Genomic DNA, 18,685 nt, shown 5'->3' on the forward strand with positions numbered 1-18,685 from the left:
AGGGGACTACGGGAGCCTGAGAGGGACAAACTGTGCACTACAGACACAGAGTGAGAGGGAGTACTACGTGGGGCTGGAAAGGGCCAAAACTGTATGCCATAAAGACAGCTTCGAAGGTGCCCGATTACAGATGGATACAATGTTGACAAGACTACAGTGGTCTTAGTGATCCAGAAACGTTCAGCATGAACGCAGGCTGTGGAACCACAGATTGTGTTGGACACAAAGAGAAGGAGTAGACGGTCCAAACACATGTTGTATAGACACATACTGGAGGGGCATGTTCAGTATAGACACATACTGGAGGGGCATGTTCGGCCTGTATAGACACATACTGGAGGGGCATGTTCAGCCTGTATAGACACATACTGGAGGGGCATGTTCAGCCTGTACAGAAACATACTGGAGGTGCATGTTCAGCCTGTACAGACACATACTGGAGGGGCATGTTCAGTCACAGAATGAGGGGTCACTGTGGAGGCCAAGCAAGCCCAGAAATGTGTTGCATTGAGCTGAACCAAACTGAACTGCCACCGAACTGAACTGAAAGCCAGTTTGGCCGTTGGTGCTCAGGTCCTGTGGTGCCCAGACGGCTTCACACCAGGAAGGCTGAACAGTAATTGATGGCTGGTTTGTGTGTGGCAATGTATGTGTGTACTCAAATACGTACATGTGTGCGTGCTTGTGTTTTTGAGTGTGTGTGAGTATGTGTGTGTGTCTGATAACCAGGCAGCAAAGGTGTTTCTGTAAAGGAATCTTTCTCCCGCTCTTATAAAGAGCTTCATGTACAGTAATCTGGTCATTTCTCTTGACTGCAGTTTTGTGAATGCGTGTGTGTGTGTCTTGCAGGCTTGTGCAAAATTCCAGAATTGAATTGAAACTGGCTCTTTAATTCCAATTCAATGCTTGAATTTCACTTGCATTTCAATTGAGGTAGCAAACAGGAAGCAGAATTGCAATTTGAATTGTGCACAACCCTGGTGTCTTGTCTCTGTGTGTAGGGGATTCATTTGTTGTGTTTTAAATGGAAATACATATCTCCTGATTTAATGTAATTGTGTGGTTTCTTTGTATGTAAACATCAGAGATTGTGTGTGAGTATGAAATGCATATGTGAAGCATGGATGCAGTGTGCATTTCCCCTACTTGCACTATGAAACACAGTGGCCGTGTTCAAACTGACCTGGGAGTGGTCATAAGAAATAAGAAACAAGTCTCACTCTCAAGTTAGCCTTTATTAATAAAATCTCTTTATCTTTAAAATGGTTAACATCTAAAATAGTTATTAATAAAATCTATTACCCCGAGTTTCCCTACAGGACCGCAGGCTTTGCCCTGGAAAGAGAGCTGTGCGAGAAGTATTTCACTATCTATCTTTTCAAATCCTACTTACAATGACTGGTTTTAGGATAATAATAAAAAATATAGCCGCAATGGCGGGCCCGAGCACCTCCGGTCCGCAACCCGTGACATTTCGGAATCCCACAAAGCACTGACGCGGTGCATTTGTGAAATGTACATATTTGATGCGTGTGCTATTTGTTGTTGCATGTAATTTTCTGGCACATTTTCTTGCTTGGCCAGGTGGGGGCGCTATGCCAGGCAGGCCCATTGGGTGGCTGGATGTCATCATAATCATAATATTTATTAACCTGATAAGTTTCAGACCATTCATTCAAAGCATAGAACATTTCTGACACACTTCCTGCTTGTCCAGATGGTGGTGCTATACTAGGCATGGGAATTACACATGTTAATATCATCAGAATATTGATATCCAATATTTTATAAAGTTTGAGATCAAACAGTTAAGGCATTGCTCATTTCTGGCACATTTCTCGCTTGGCCAGGTGGTGGCGCTATGCCAGGCAGGCCCATTAGGTGTCTGGATATCAACATAATCATAATATCTACACTGTGTGCAAAATTATTAGGCAAGTTGTATTTCTGAAGATTAATTGTATAGTTGAACAAATACAATGATGTCAGTCAATCAAAAATGTTATTAAACCTCAAACCTGAATATTTAACAAAGGGAAAGTGAGTTTTGGCTTTCTCAGAAGAAAATCTATGTGTGCAGAATTATTAGGCAACTATTGGTGTGCAGAATTATTATGCAACTAAATAAGAAACTAAAATTTTCCCACCCCACTTGTTTATTTTCATTTCTAAGAGTAAGAATAAACAACTCAAAATGTACAAATAAACACTTCTGACATTTCATGAAATATTCAGCGACCAATTTAGCCACCCTTCTTTTCAATAACTGTCATGAGCCTTCCATCCATGGAGTCTGTTAATTTTTTGATCTGTTGATGATGAACATTTTGTCCAGCAGCAACCACAGCCTCCCAAATGCTGTTCAAAGGGGTGTACTGTCTTCCCTCACTGTAAATCTCACATTTAAGAAGGGTCCACAAGTTCTCAATGGGTTTAGGTCAGGTGAAGAAGGGGGCCATGTCATTATTCTGACATCTTTAAAGTCTTTGCTGGCTAGCCACTCAATGGAGTACTTGGATGCATGTGATGGAGCATTGTCCTGCATAAAAAACATGGCCTTCTTGAAGGATGTAGTTTTTTCTGTACCACTGCTTGAAGAAAGTATCTTCTGAAAACTGGCAGTAGTTTTGGGAGTTGATTTTAAGTCCATTTTCAACCCTAAAAGGTCCAACTAGCTCATCCTTAATAATAGCAGCCCATACCAGTACCCCACCTCCACCTTGCTGGCGTCTGACTAAGTGGAGCTCTGTGCCCATTAGTGATCCAGCCACGGGCCCATCCGTCTGGTCCGTCAAAAATCATTCTTATCTCATCTGTCTATAAAACCGTTGAAAAATCTGTCTTCAGATATTTCTTGGCCCAGTCTTGACATTAAACTTATGAGTCTTAAGTGGTGGTCGTGTTTCAGCCTTCCTTACCTGGGCCATGTCTCTGAGCACTGAACACCTTGTACTTCTGGACACTCCAGGTAGGTTGCATTTCTGGAATAAGGCCGCACTGGAGGTCAATGGGTTCCTGGTAACTTCATGTTTAATTATTCTCACGTCTCTAGCAGTTATTCTGCGCCTTTGTTTCTCCACACGTTTCTTGCAACCCTTTTGACTATTTGCAACAAAACGTTTGATTATTCGGTGATCACGCCTCAATATATTTGCTTCTTCAAGAGTGCTGCATCCCTGTGAAAGGCATTTTACATTTTTTTGCTTTTCAGAGTCTGTTAAATCTCTTTTTTGGCCCATTTTGTCTGAGGTAAAGAAGCTGCCTAATAATTATGCACACCTTGATTGTAGGGTGTTGATCACTTTAGGCCACACCCTCCCTCATTACACAAATACACATCAACTGATGATGCATAAATCCAATTAGCAGTCAGGTTTATATAGGTTGGAGTTGGAAATATGCATAAAAATGATGATAAGGTAAAAATACTCACTTGCCTAATAATTGTGCACACGGTGTATTAACCTGTTAAGTTTCAGACCATTCATTCAAAGTATAGAACATTTCTGGCACATTTCATGCTTGGCCAGATGGTGGCGCTATGCTAGGCATCTGAATTACAGAATATCATCACAATAATGATTTCCAATATTTTATACCTACCAAGCTTCATATTAATAAATTGAGGCATTAACAATTTGTGACACATGTCCTGCTTGGCCAGGTGGTGGCACTATGCCAGGCAGGCCTATTGGGTGTCTGGATATCATAATCATAATATCTATTAACCTGTTAAGTTTCAGACCATTCATTCAAAGTATATAACATTTCTGGCACATTTCATGCTTGGCCAGATGGTGGCGCTATGCTAGCCATCTGAATGACATATGTGCACATCATCACAATAACGATTTCCAATATTGTATACATACTAGGTTTCAAATAAATCAGTTAAGGCATTGCCCATTCTGACACATTTCCTGTTTGGCTAGGTGGTGGCGCTATGCCAGGCAGGCCAATAGGGTTTCTGATTATTAATAGGGTTTCTGATTATTCTCATAATCAATATCTATGAACCTGAGAAGTTTCAGATTGTTCATTCAATGCACTTTGACTTTATGACACATTTCCTGTCAATGTGCAAGATATTAAAATCATAAAATATTACAACATATCAAAAATCCCTTCGCAATTTAACAACAGCGTCATCTTGCCATCATATTTGCCAAATTTCACATGAATCTGACATTCACACAAATCTATCATGTGACATCAGTGTTCTTGTCATTCTTTTTGTTGCCAGTGGGTGGCGCTATGCCAAATATGGATTATGGGCTTGTGAATATTGTCATTACCATGGTTTTCAATAACCTGTGAAATTTAAAACATTTCAAGCCATGCATGGTGACCTAAGACATATTTATTGTTTATGTGGAAGGGTATTAAAATTCATAGTTTCGCCATTTTGTCAAATTACAACATATCAGAAAAAGCTTCACAATTTAGAATCAGAAGCATATTGGCATCATGCATACCGACTTTCACATGAATCGGATCAACCATCTAGGAGGAGTACATTAAAATTGGTCATGTCCACAACGCACAAAATCCTAATTACCTCACTTCCTGTGGGCGTGGCTAATGGCATGTTAATACAAAAGTTGATTGTTTTTGGGTGTTAAACACACTTTGACGGAGTTACACACACCCACCAAATTTGGTTTGTGTATCTAAAACTATATGCCAACCACAAGTCACAGTGACATAAGGGGGCGCTATAGAGTTCCTCGCTCAAGCCCAGTGCCAAGGCTTTTCCCCTGTGTATTCACAGTACCTCTTGATGTGTGTGCCAAATTTCATGCGTTTTTACCAATGGGAAGCACCTCTTTTAGCATCACAATTCATCACATTTTAGTCCGCACAAAATCCCAAATACCTCACTTCCTGTTGGGAGTGGCTAATGCATTGTACATACGAAAGTTGTTCATCTTGGGGAGATACACACACCTACCAAATTTGGTGTGTAGCTAAAAGTATGTGCCAACCACTGGATCAATCACCTAAGGGGGCGCTAATGAGTCCCTGGGCCACGCCCGGGGCCAAGCCTTTATGCCTGTGTAGCCATTGTGATACCAGATGTGTGTGCCAAATTCCAAGACTTTTCATCCATGTTAACCACCTCAAAAATAGCAAAAAGGTGAACAAATAATAATAATAATCTTTCCAAAAACAATAGGGCTTCGCACCTCTCGGTACGCAAGGCTGTCCCGGCCTCGCGCACCGTCGGTGCTCGGGCCCTAACAAGGTTGTAGCAGCACAGCTGTTACATGTACACTGAAGACAATGAGGCCTTGACTGGAGCTAAGAATGGTTTGTATATCAAATCTATCATGACCAGATTTACCCCATCCAGCAGGTCTCAGGTCAGCTCTCTGCCTGTGATGAATATTTAGGCAAATTGGGAAAGTTTTGTAAAAGCACTCAGTATTACAATGTAACAACTATATGTAGGTACCCACAAATACATAATGCAAGTAAAATGATAGTACCTAATAGTACATGTTGTTACACAGGTTGCACCACTGTACTTAATTAGGTAGGTACACTGTAACAGCCACACATTAAAATAAAGTGTTACCACATATTCTAGTTATTGTTATTATTTTATTCTGATTTTAACTTTGTCTCAGAGCGTTTTCCTTTTTTGAGGTGGTTAATATGGGCAAAAAGTCTTGAAATTTGGCACACACATCAGGCGTAATGCAAAGCAGTTATGTACAAGAGCTTGTACTCCTAAACGGTTTAGCAAATTCATGTGAAATTTGGCAAATATGATGGCAAGATGACGCTGATGTTAAATTGCGAAGGGATTTTTGATACGTTGTAATACGTATCAAGCATATATGATTTTAATATCTTGCACATAAACAGAAAATGTGTCACAAAGTCTAAAATTATGAGAATATCCAGAAACCCAACTGGCCTGCCTGGCATAGCGCCACCACCTGGCCAAACAGGATATGTGTCAGAATGGGCAATGCCTTAACTGATTTATTTGAAACCTAGTAGGTATATGTAACAGGCCCTGCGTTGTGTTCTGTGTGAGTCTGCTTTTGAAGTAAAGAATGACCATGCACGGTAGCCCAGTTAAAACCAGACCCTTCTCAGTCGTAACTGAGAGTGGGTCTGGGGAAGGTTCGTTCACAGCCCATTTCCAAAGGGCGTTCCCAAACGGACGCCGATCAAAATGCCTCAGACGCAATAGGCAGTGTTGGGAGGGTTACTTTCAAAACGTATTCAGTTACAGAATACAGAATACATGCCCAAAAATGTAATCTGTAACGTATTCCGTTACGTTACTCAATCTGAGTAACGTATTCTGAATACTTAGATTACTTTCGCAAGTGTAGGAATGCGGCCATCCTGCTTAGGCCTACTAAACAGGCCTATTCTGGTGTGTTCTTCTGTTCCAAATGGCTGAAGTGTTAGGCCCACAGGAGAATGTAAAGGCAACTAAGCTACCTGATACAACTTTAAAATAGCAAGGTGACCACTAAAACTACAGCAGGCGGCTAGGCTAATTAAAACAAACAAAATAAATAGGCTACTTTAAGGGCGTAGCCAGAAATTATAATTAAGGTGTGCCTGTGAGATTTTTCGGTGGCATCAACCCAGTAGCCTACAAGTGAGGGGCGCATATGACAGGTGGAACGCAAATGACTTGTAAATGTAAACACTATGGGCTAGGCTACTGTATATCAGCGCTCTCAAAATGAACGTGATCACGTAATGACAATCAAAAATCGCACGTTAAAATATGCTAGCCTACTCACTTAAGTCACTTAAGAACACGTTTGAAGATAAGAAAGAAGTCAAGTAAGAAAGAGAGGAAATGTGTAGGCTTACATTTTGATGCAGTAGGCTACAGACTAAACCACATGTTGCTTTCTCTGCTTTTTACCTCATAGGCCTAATAAAATATTCACTTAGCAAAGATAATGTCAAACTATTCTGACAACGTCTCGTTTCATAACTTGATTGCATTTTTGTCCGCTTTTCATCACATTATTATGACCATTAAATGTAGGCTATTTTGCACGCTAAAATCTGATTCATCACAGGTAAACACAATAAAGAATGGGAACGTAAATTGGATTATGTATTCTAAGTTGTAATTCCTCTGTATGTCCTGTTGGTGACCTCAGTGAGAAGTACTGTTAAGACGCTCTTAGCCGGTAACGAGTACTCTGGAGCACTCGTAGATCTACGAGTGTTTTCACGACGCTCTTAAGCTACGATGGTTTCGGGAAACAGTCGGCAAATCTTAAGACATTCGTAAGAGGGACTTTACGACGCTCTTAGGCTTAAGATGCTTTCGGGGAAGTGGGCCCAGAGCTATTAATACTTGGGAAAATATCCTTTGAACAGACATCAGGAACCACGATCAGTGAGGAACAGGAGTTACCTCCACTTACTTTACTCATAATTTGCTGTGCAAACATTCATTTCAGGGTCTCCGATGACGCGTCCATAATGCGCACTGGCTGCGTTTTGAGGCTAGTGCAAGACGGCGGGGCTTGGATTTAAACATGTAAACAATTCCATCATAGATTGCTTTCAGGAGCTTCTGGGAAATGGAGTTGCCTTAATTTATTTAGAGAGTGAACAAACTTATGAAACAGAGAAGTATCGTCATGTAATCCATTGATTTCAACAATGTAACTGTATTCTAAATACCAACTATTTAACTTGTAACTGTATCGGAATACAGTTACTCATAATTTGTATTCTGAATACGTAACGCCGGTACATGTATTCCGTTACTCCCAACACTGGCAATAGGAAAGGCCAAAAACCAATCAAAGCAACGAAAGAGACAGAGTGACGGAAGCACACAATTTGCAACACTGTCTGGTTGTAGGGAGAACCAGGAAGAATTAACCACTTTTTAATTAAACGTAGGCTAATTTACAAAGACATCGTGCCACACTGCAAGCTAATATTTGTCACTATTACATCTGCCCTCTGTCAAACACAATTGCATTTTCAGCTCTGAACAAAACCGTTCACATTCAAACGAGCATTTTGTTTCATTCGTCCTTTCTGGCTGACCGGCAGAGGTGGAAAAAGTACGAAAATATTGTACTCAAGTAAAAGTACCAATACCTTGATGAAATATTACTCAAGTACAAGTTAAAATACCAATCTGAAAATGTACTCAAGTAAAAGTAAAAAGTAGTTCATTTAAAATGTACTTTAAGTAAAAGTTACTTGGGGGGGGGGGTACCAAAGACTTTCTAATGAGGAGATACAGCACTCCTTAGTAATGCATGGGGTTAGTTTGTAACGCCAATATGGCAGTTGTCTACACATCATATGTCTACACATATCACAACCCTTCCGCGGCAAAACGTCGACATGTGAATACATTGAGCGAATCATGTGGTGTGTTGTAAAATACATTGAGCCAATCATGTGGTGTGCTGTGAAGACATCGTGCCAATCATCTGTTGTGATCTCGCTGCTGGAGCAAGATTGGTGTCGTGAAACCTTACGCACACGCATTTCTGCTGAAATAGATGCACGATAAGTGCCCAAAAAGTGTTGCAATATGGCAGCCGAGTGGAGGTACTTGCCTGAAAAGGACGTTGAGAAATGGAGATCTATGTGAAAAATCACCGGAGTTCTCCTATAAGTTTGAGCAGTAGTTGATTTTCAAAGTTAGTTGCACTCATCCTTGGGTCGCTTTGCAGTGAACAGTAATCCAGCACAACTGAAAAGCCCCTCACAGGCAGCTGAGGCAGGCAGGCCAATATTGAGTTGCAGAGAGTTTTTTTATATTTGGAAACGAGCAGAAGGTTCAGCAGATTAAAGGGCGTCGTACTGGGGGGGAAAGTGGGAAGTATAGGGCCCCAATGGAGGAGAGGGCCCGTGAAAAGTGGAATACAGGGGGCACAACATTTTCACCAGGCATTAGTAATAACTCAGGTAATCCACACATAAAAAATCCAAACAACTCCATAAGTAGTCATGTAATGAAGTGGAATAACACAGGGGAAAAGTATTAAACACGCTAAGAAAAAGCACTAAGGCAAGGAAAGGGAAGGAATGAGCTGGAATCTGTATAGAGAGTAGTTATCCTTTCTATCTGTGCAAATTAATATAAGCTTGGTTAGTAGCCTACATATTGATGGGCTATAAAATGGTTTTTCATTACCAAGGTGTCACACAAGAAACATTTCATGATGGATAAAAGCAAAAAGCTCTCCCAAGACCTTTGCAACCTTATTGTTGCAAAACATATCAATGAAACTGGTTACAGATGCATTTCAAAACATCAGAATCTTCCAGTAAGCAGCATGGGAGCCATTATCTGCAAGTGGAAGAAACATCACTGCATCATCAACCATGCACAGGATCTCCTCGTAATATTTCTGACCAGGGAGTCAGAAGGATAGTCAATTCCAAGAGCCAAGGACCACTCGGAGAAAGCTCCAGAAAGACTTGAAGGCAGCCAATTCAATTAAATAGTTCTGGAAGTAACTAAGATCAGGATTCACAAGAGGGACCCCTGGAATCTGTTTAGAACAATGGGCCAAAATCAGACCTGATACTGAGACCAATAAGTTTTGTCATACAGGAAATGTCTTGAAGCTGTCTTTACAAACAAAGGCTTTTCCACAAAGTATTGAAGACATTTCAGTAGGCACGTTCAATACTTTTTTCCTGTGTCATTCCACTTTAGTGAAGAAAAGGGAGATCGCACACAGGGGCTGAGTAGTTTCAACAGTGTATTATTTAAAAAGCCGAAAAAACAGTTACAGGCCACATAAACATTCCACTTTAGTACACAAAACTCTTATATTTGGATTTTTTATATGTGTGTTAAAGGGGTGGTTCAGGATTTTGGACATAAGACCTCATTTCCAAGTAAGCAAGTGTGATATTTATCAGTGGAGACCGTTTTCAACACGTTTCATCCAGTCCTTCTAATTGCAGAGTTCGCAGGTGCTAGGCTAGCGCAAGTCAACGGTATGTCCTAGCCTGCCACTAAAGACAGTCTTACCCACTCCAAAGTACACCTGAGGCAAATTCCAGACAATCGATGTAAATGTCTGTGTTGATAGAATAGTGTTAGAAATACAACTACCCTCGCATCGCGTTGCAATAGTTATACTTTGGTCCCTGAAGTTGGTAGTAGTCATTTTGCATCTCAGCAGCGGACTGATATTACCAAGACTACTACTAAGTATCCCCATTGGAGTGCGCTTTACTGTTTACTTTTCGGCGCAGTACTACTAACCGGAGCAAGTATAATTCCGTCGTGGTAAGAAACTAGTCCCTCAAAATGTAATGCTATCGTTGAAATGCAAGGATAGAATAACGTTAGAAATAACAGTATCAATACAGACATTTACATCGATAGTCTGGCGTTATCATTTATTTGCCTCGGGTGTACTGTGGAGTGGGTAAGACTGTTTTTAGTGGCAGGCTAGGACATACCGTTGACTTGCGCTAGCCTAGCACCTGCGAACTCTGCAATTAGAAGGACTGGATGAAACGTGTTGAAAACGGTCTCCACTGATAAATATCACACTTGCTTACTTGGAAATGAGGTCTTATGTCCAAAATCCTGAACCACCCCTTTAATATAATGTGTGGTGAAAATTTCGAATAGACTCACTGGAAGTTTAGGCTAATTACTGGGGGTGGAAATAAGCGTTCAATACTCATTTCCACCATATAGGCCTATTTATTTTACCTGAATATTTTAACATCCAAATTAAATGTCAAAATGAATGTCAGACGAAATTTAAAGTTTGACTGACTGGATTTTGTATACAAAACATAGTGAAAACTGTAAGGTCACTCTCACTCTCCCTTGCTAAAGAGCTAAATGGTTTAGTCCGCCTGCACGATTCATAAGGTAGTCTATCTTTTAGCATAGCATAGTAGTGGAGCATAGTAGTGGACTGCTAATTGTTTTGCTGCTGGTGCAATGTCTTTCTCCAAGAAAGCAAAGTCAGGTTACTAAAAACAAAGGCCAAAACAGGGAAAGAGAGAGACATCAAAATGAGGGGAAACAACTGCTAATAAACTTCTTTCCAAAGAAAGGTGAGCACAAACGTCAAAACACGAAATCCCATGGTGTTTGCTTAAATATCTCCGCAATCATTAGTGCTAAAACGAACTGAGACAACCGATTGGAATAGCGGAAAATACACTTTCATATGTTAGGCTAATCTGATGCATTTCGTGATCTAGTCTCCATCACTTTCAGAAAGACTGCGATTTTTTTCTCTCCCTTTCCGTTTTCGTTAGTCTTTTTTTTTACTCAAGTAACGGATGGGATTTTTGATGTAGCGACGTACAATACTTCACTCAAAATGTAATCAAGTAAAATTTAAAATACCGATTTTATAAACTACTTAAAAAATACAAAATACACAGAAAAACTACTCAATACAGTAACGTGAGTAAATGTATTTTGTTACTTTCCACCTCTGCTGACCGGGACATATAAAGCAGGAATGGGAGACGAGAGACTGAAACGTTCAAAGCAATTATCTCGTAATTGTTTCAAGGCAAACACTGTAGTGTAGCATTCGAGTTATGCTCGCATAGCACACCAATTCAAAAGTAGCTTATGTGTTTTCTGTTGGCTACGTGTCCAGCTACTGTAGTCCTATAAATGAACAGAATATCAAACCGTTTTCAGTAGCCTACCACTGTTGCAGATATCACATAATTATCCCTTACATACATGTCTGTACAATGTTGCATATTCCAACATAAGGAAGCAGTTAAGAAACTTCTAACTCCCTGTCTTAAACCAACATGATATCAGCTTCAAACAAGCTGCAGCAGCCATCGTTGATGTTTTTTTTAAAAACCCGGCTTCTTCAACAGGGTGCGCTATCGTCATCGTGTAAGGTCCGTGTACCATTCGTTCTTTTGAATTTCAATTAAGAACGAAAAACAATAAAATGGGAAAACAGTTTGTTATTTCATTATTCCGTTTTAGTGTCAAACAAAAAAACAGATTTCGACCTCTATTTCCAATATTTAATTTAAAGTTGATTTCCAATATACACAAATCAAAATACAGTCCTCGTGCCTATTTCAATTTGGATATTTTATTCTCTCTGGTTTCTATGCCCCGGAAGTTATGCAGATATGCTGCTTAGCGCGTATTTTAAGTTTTTGAATGCATCAGTCTGTATCAGTGGATGATATTCTACCATGGCTGCCATCGAGATCCATGCTAAATACATCAAAGAGTTGTTTGGAGCAGGCAAAACACATGCGGAAATCTCCACCACACTGAAGCAAAATGGAATTAAGATGTGTTCAGAAATGAGTATTCGAAGATTTTGTGAGAAACACAACCTAAGACGCAAAGGATTCGTTATCGATGCAGAGTTGGAAAGAGCTGTAATGGGCTCGATACGTGAGGTATGTATATTTCACGTTATCTGTCTGGCTATGTAGTAGACCTAGGATCAGATCGACAAAGGCATGTTTTCTCATCACCAGACAGGCCCATTGTATGGCCGTAAGTTCACGACTGGGTACCTGGCGTCGAGGGGAGTGCATGCAGCAGAACGTCGAGTCGGGAAGGTACTGCGAGATATCCATCGGCCGTACCATGAGCAACGATGTCAGGTTAATTAGCTCTCTTTGTTTTGTTTGTCACCATATTCTTAATATAACATGTCATGATATGTGTGCATTAATGTGACGATGTCCAATCAAACAGGGTGCGCGAAATCTGAATCCTGTCCCCTATCAAGGCTGCTACATGGGCCATAAACTACATATGGACCAAAATGAAAAATTAGTGATGTTTGGCGTGACTCATGTCCTAGCCGTGGATGGCTACAGTGGTAACATAGTCGCTCATTCCAGTATGCCTGTTAAAAACAACCTTGTCATCTATGAGGAAGTTTACAGGTGACTCAGCCTAACACACACACACACACACAACACTCTAATTCAAGCTTCTCATTCTTAATGGGAAATCTCAAAATAGTTTGCATAATATCATGTTAAAGTGCTTTAATATGCAGGGTAAGAAAAAATTACGCTTAAGTGCCATATTAACCTCATTTGCACCTTATTCCAGATCTGCAGTGATCCGTCATGGGATGTGGGATCAAGTCCGCGTTGATCATGGAAGAGAGTTTTACATGTGCCTGTACATGCAAGAGAGGTTATCAGGACGAAGACACAACACCAGTGCCCCACCATACAGACAAACCACATCTACAGGTAAAATAATGCACATATGGATTGGGGATTGGATTTATATGACTAATAGTTATAATCACTGTGCTTTTTGCTATCAACAGAATCATCGCGTGGAGAGGATATGGTCAGAGGTAAACCAACGAGTTAATTATCCACTTAAAGAAGCCCTAATTCAGCTGCAGGACCAAGAACTCATTGATATGGAGGATGATTTAACCAAATACTGCACCTCAAACCTTACCCGCACGTTAAGTGAGATTGGCTTATGCAGAATGGTTCAAGCATGGAATGCCCACAGAGTGCCAGGTATGCTAAACTGCCTAACACAACTACAGCATTATCAGTAGTAGCCTATATGCAGCCCACAGTCATCCTCAGTAGCCCATCAGTAATACTGAGTGTTTGTTGCCCAAACAGCATGTTCTATTCACGTCACCCTTAACATAATTATCATCAATCATTTCAGCAATGGTAGCTCATCTGTTGGATTATCAGACCAACATCAAGTAGGAACATGACACACAATAACATCCGAGTTGCTATGCTGTGATTGAAGTTGTTTTGCCATTACAAGTTGGCCCTTGTCAATCCTACTCAAATCCATACACCTGCTCATTTCCTCTTTCCTTGTTGTAGGACGTGGGATACCCAATGACCTGGCAGCAGGTGGCTGTCCTGTCAAAATCGCAGAGGCGCTGCTTCCCAGTGCCTCTATCGTGGCAAACATGTATGAAGCGGAGTTGGGTTCCTCGCTGACTTGGGCATCTGAATTTGCAAATGACCCCTTTCCATCTGAGGAGGACAAATGTCGTGCGGAGGAGATGTTTACACACCTATACCCTGATGTCTCTGTGTTGTTTAATGATGCTGTAAATGACAACTACATACCGCTTCAAAACGCGTTGTGCAACCTTATAGATGTTACCCGAAGGCAGATATAAATACACCTGCGTACCCAGCTGTTAGTGTATGGCTAGAATTCTTGCCTGTTGTGTAAAAATAAAAAAATATAGATTGTTCTTTTTTTCTTTAATGGATTAATGGAAGTGCAGTATCAAAAATAAAGGCAGTGCAGCATCAAAAATACATAATACAATGGCTGTTTAACAATTGGAACACTTACTCTGATAGGACAGAAACATTTAAAGTGCAAATCTGGTGTAGATTGATGCATAGACCTTTGAGGTCACCTGGTGCTGTACATAGGAAATTGAACAAGGAATTTTGGCACAGCTTGGACCGAAATATGGACAGGGATGTAAAGCTGATTTAATGGGACATAGAACCTTTGATTCTGTTGCCCATTAGGTCAGCTTTACTTCCCTTCCCATAGTTCCGTCTATGTTGTGCCATATTTTCTTGTTAAATTTCCAATGTACAGCACCAGGTGGCCCACAACAGGGCAATGAGTCAAATTTACACCAGATTTGCCCTTTTTTTTGTCTTTAATGAAATGCAACATGTATCAAAAATACAAAGGCTGTATAACAATTGGAACACTCTCTCTCATAGAGCAGAATATCACTTTAGAAGAAACATACACTGTAAAATTGCAGTGGCATCATTGCTAAACAATAAAACATCAATTCTGAGTATTAAGTATACAATACAATCTATTACCGTAAGTATAAAGTGCTGTGCTTAACTCTCAAATAAAACATGAATAGATCTATTCATTTATTCTTACTCCTTCAATACATCCCCCAGTGCCGACACGACTTCAGCCAGGCCAACAAGCTTGTGAGGATTGAAATTTTCCGCCCTGCATTTAGGGCAGGATGTGTTCTCCAGTTGCAGTCTGTGGATACAGGCACCACAGCCTATGATGCTGTTGCAGCACACTGACACATATGGGTCAGTGACTGGGTCTGAAATAATGGAAACAATCTTTAAAATATAATACTGTCTGATTGTTATATGGGGTGGTGGGATCTTTCACATCAGCTGTACACTGCATTTCAAACTATCCAATGGTTGATGTAAATTCATGCAATGCGCTAGGTGCACGAAAAGGCTCTCGGTAGGCTTGTTTGTTTCCTGTGGAGCCAGGTGTGTTTGAACCTGCTGCTATTCTGAATGTAATTAGTGTCTACACGGACCTGGTTGGGTGTTGCACCTAGTGAATCAGTGTGTTACAATAAAGAAGGACGTGTAGACACTAATTACATTCACAATAAAGCCTTACTTAAAGCCTTACTTGTACAAATTATACACGCAAATGCGTGTTTAACTGCATCAACCTGGGCTGACGTCAGGGACAGTACGGTCCTACAATCGGAGCCCACGGACTGCACCAGCTTGTTGATTTGTTCCAGTACTTCTCCAAGGCCCTGGGAGGCTAGAACAACTTCCTCGATTTGACACTTCACTTCATCAAGGCCTGTATCTTCACGGCGACTGAAAAGCAGACAGAGCAAACAACACAAAAAATAGGTCAAAATAGTGTTATCCGTTAAAAACAGTGTAGAAAACTTACTTAATACAAGCCTCTCAGCAGTAGAAGTTGTAAAATACTGTATCTAGAATGTGGTGTCAAAGTTACAGCTTTAACTGACAATTTCCATCTATCACATTGGCTCTATCTCGGTCTCTCACGGCTGTCTTGCACAAACACACAAACAGAGGGATTTCATTAGTATTGTTTGCCTCTGCAAAGCACACTAAAACTTCTATTAAAGTACCTTGTTCTTCGTCTCTTGGGTGCAGAATGCTGCCTCAAGTCTTCCTCCTTCACAGCATATATTTTCCGTGCATTTTGTTTCCAAAATGCAGATCCTGTAAAAAAGATCATTTATTTCAGAATTACCTCATGTTATTGACATGAAAGGCAGTAGTGGCACAGAGGCAGAGTTGGCGAGCAAGAGTCAGGAGGGTTACTGGTTCGAGCCCCGCATGCTCTCTGTCCGTATCGAAGTGTCATTGAGCAAGACACTGAACCCCAATACTCAGTCCATCTACCGTTACCATGATATAGCTTAAAACATAAATGCCCTTTTCCCTTCTATCTACTGACCTAATTTCCTAGGTGTAACCAGTGGAGACAATACATTTTGTGATCTGTGGAGGCCTTTAGAAATAGAAGGTGACAAATATGCTTCCAGATACAAATGAGACTGAGATGACCTTTGGCTGGCAATGGCCATGCTAAGAGCAAGTCTTTCAGCTAATGACATATGATGTTCTTCAGACATAAAGTATTTAACAATAGCCTACCTCTGGTCCCCTCGGAGTCCACAATCGTGTTTCCCTGGCCATCAGTGAGGACGTAGGTCTCCTCTTCTCCAAGGGCACTACTAACTTTGCTAAGTATGCCCTCAACAGAGGCCTCAAACTCAGAAAATCGCACTACCAGTGACTGACTGGGCTCTGGCTTGCCATTGGTCATGTTTGCGATGAAGATGACCCTAGTTCAATAAACACACACACACACACACACAATTGCAACAACTTAATGTGAGTGTAAGACTATTCCATACAGTTAAGTCCTTTGACATGTGAATTTACTTTATTATGGTTGAAGGACCAGACATTAACAGAGGACAGCATATATTCTCTAGGACAGTGGTTGAATCTAAGCTTAGATGAGCGAGAAAGTTGCACTCAATTAAAGTAAATGGGGTTTGGATGCGTAAAACAAGGGGAATACTGGGTGATGAAAAAGTAAACACACTCAAGCTATAGCTCTTTATTTGTTTAATGGAAGCATGTCCGAGACGGATGCATTTCGGCCTATGCCGTCTTCAGCGTCTTGACGGCATAGGCCGAAACGCGTCCGTCTGGGACATGCTTCCATTAAACAAATAAGAGACATAGCTTGAGAGTGTGTTTACTTTTCCATCACCCTTGAATCTAAGCTTACCACCTCGCTGCATTTTAGACGTTCCATTTCTTTACTCAAGTTCAAGCTCATTCAAACCACCCACCAAGTAGTTGTGGTAGAAAATGTAGGCCCCCAAATGTGCACATACTGACCTTTGAAGGGCTTTTGCTGCGGAAGCTCTTGCTGCTGCAGAGGCCCTTAAAGCAGAGGCTGAGCCAGATGCTGCGGTGGCCGATGGCCGGGTAAAAGAAAATCTAGTTGCCTGGGTTCCAGGTAGTTCCATACTATCGCCGCAAACCTCATAGTGGGCCTTGTCCACGAGCGCCATGGAACTGAAATGGCCATCACTTTCCTCAGGGAAAATCGCCGTATTTGTGTCGTCAGTCAGGTAGAGGGTATGCTCAACCACCTATACAAATACAAATAGTGCAAGGTTAATCAAGGAGCAATATTAATATTGGTACTATAGTATTAACTGTAACCCACCCTCTGAAGCCTTTTGTGACGCATAAAATACATTTTATTGACCTTGATGTGTTCTACATCCTTAATAGTAGTCCTGGAAGGTATTTTTTGATTCATTAAAACTTAATATAAAGTGGTTTTCAGCCATTTAAAATCGAATAAGCTTATAGCTGAGCGTTGCGTGTTCGTAGACTGTGTGCTCCTCCGTCTGCTGACAGCCAGGGCGTCATTTCTTCCTGCGGGACAATCCGTGTGGGAGAAGTCGACAGGGGGAGAGATACAACAACTTCATTTTGTGGTGTTTATCGCACAATTTTGTCCTCGGGACAACATAGGCTATCAGTGATTAGCCTAAATGCAGAACAACCATTGACCTATGGGTCTCCAGGCTACTGCTACTACTACTACTACTACTACTACTACTACAGGTTAGGTGGCGCGGGGCCCCGGCTCAGCTAACACCTATTTCAAATGACTCAAAATAACTTTTAAAGTTTAAATGAATCAAGGACTCAATCAAGCACCAGGACTGCTATTAAGAATGTAGAACATGTCAGGGTCATCAAAATGTATGTTTATGTGTAACAAAAGGCTTCAGAGGGTGGGTTACAGTTAATAATAACAAATATTAACAAATTATATATTGCTTGTGTCAACTTGTGCAGTCTAGGAAAAAAAACGAAATTTTGGCCAAACCCAGAGTTAAAAACCTAAAGGTGCAAAGAGTTTCAAGCTGCCACTTGCAACGCCTTTAACTCATTGAGTGCCAAAAACGTAATATTACGTTTTTCCTTCCCATGCGTTGAGTGCCAAAAACGTAATATTACGTTTTTAGCTTTTTTTTTAAATTACGAAACTAGACACTCTAATACACCTTATATGTGATTTTGGGAACTCTGTGATGAATAGAAATGAACTATATGACGATCGTGAAACTCATGAAAACGGAGAATCTGGACATTTTATCTGGACATTTTATCATAACTCGGTTGCCGCTTTGGGTCGAATCAGTGACGCATGCACGTCAGGTCAAAACCAGGCCATTTTCGTGGGTCTATCACGAGGTGGCAGTCTCGCCAGGTCTCACTGATCACTTCCCGGAATGTTTACACGAGTAAGTAACAGGCAACACTTCATATTTCATGAAAGACGTTTATCTCCATTTCTAGAAAAAAACAGCGATTTTGATGAAAACTAGCCACTGTTTAG

The 18,685-nt window shown here is 40.8% G+C and overlaps 2 protein-coding genes across 2 annotated transcripts in view; both read left to right on the top strand.

Annotated features, from left to right (window-relative positions):
* Positions 1–586, top strand: part of LOC143099127 (meteorin-like protein) — a gene marked incomplete at its 5' end in the record, with an annotated part of 1,603 nt that extends 1,017 nt beyond the window's left edge. The window contains one exon of the mRNA XM_076262209.1: positions 1–586. This exon is cut by the window's left edge and continues 351 nt beyond it.
* Positions 587–11,887: 11,301 nt separating this feature from the next.
* LOC143099128 (uncharacterized) lies at positions 11,888–13,214 on the top strand (the record flags this gene model as incomplete). The annotated part of the gene is made up of 4 exons (XM_076262210.1): positions 11,888–12,396; positions 12,478–12,606; positions 12,701–12,894; positions 13,067–13,214. Coding segments are annotated over exons 1-4 (684 nt in total), but the record flags the coding sequence as incomplete, so codon positions are not given.
* Positions 13,215–18,685: the final 5,471 nt, after the last annotated feature.

The sequence above is a fragment of the Alosa pseudoharengus genome, unplaced genomic scaffold (genome assembly GCF_046254945.1).
Source record: "Alosa pseudoharengus isolate Yale_2024_CS ecotype anadromous, Long Island Sound unplaced genomic scaffold, YU_APseudo_1.1 YU_APseudo_1.1_scf_25, whole genome shotgun sequence".
NCBI lineage: Eukaryota > Metazoa > Chordata > Actinopteri > Clupeiformes > Clupeidae > Alosa > Alosa pseudoharengus.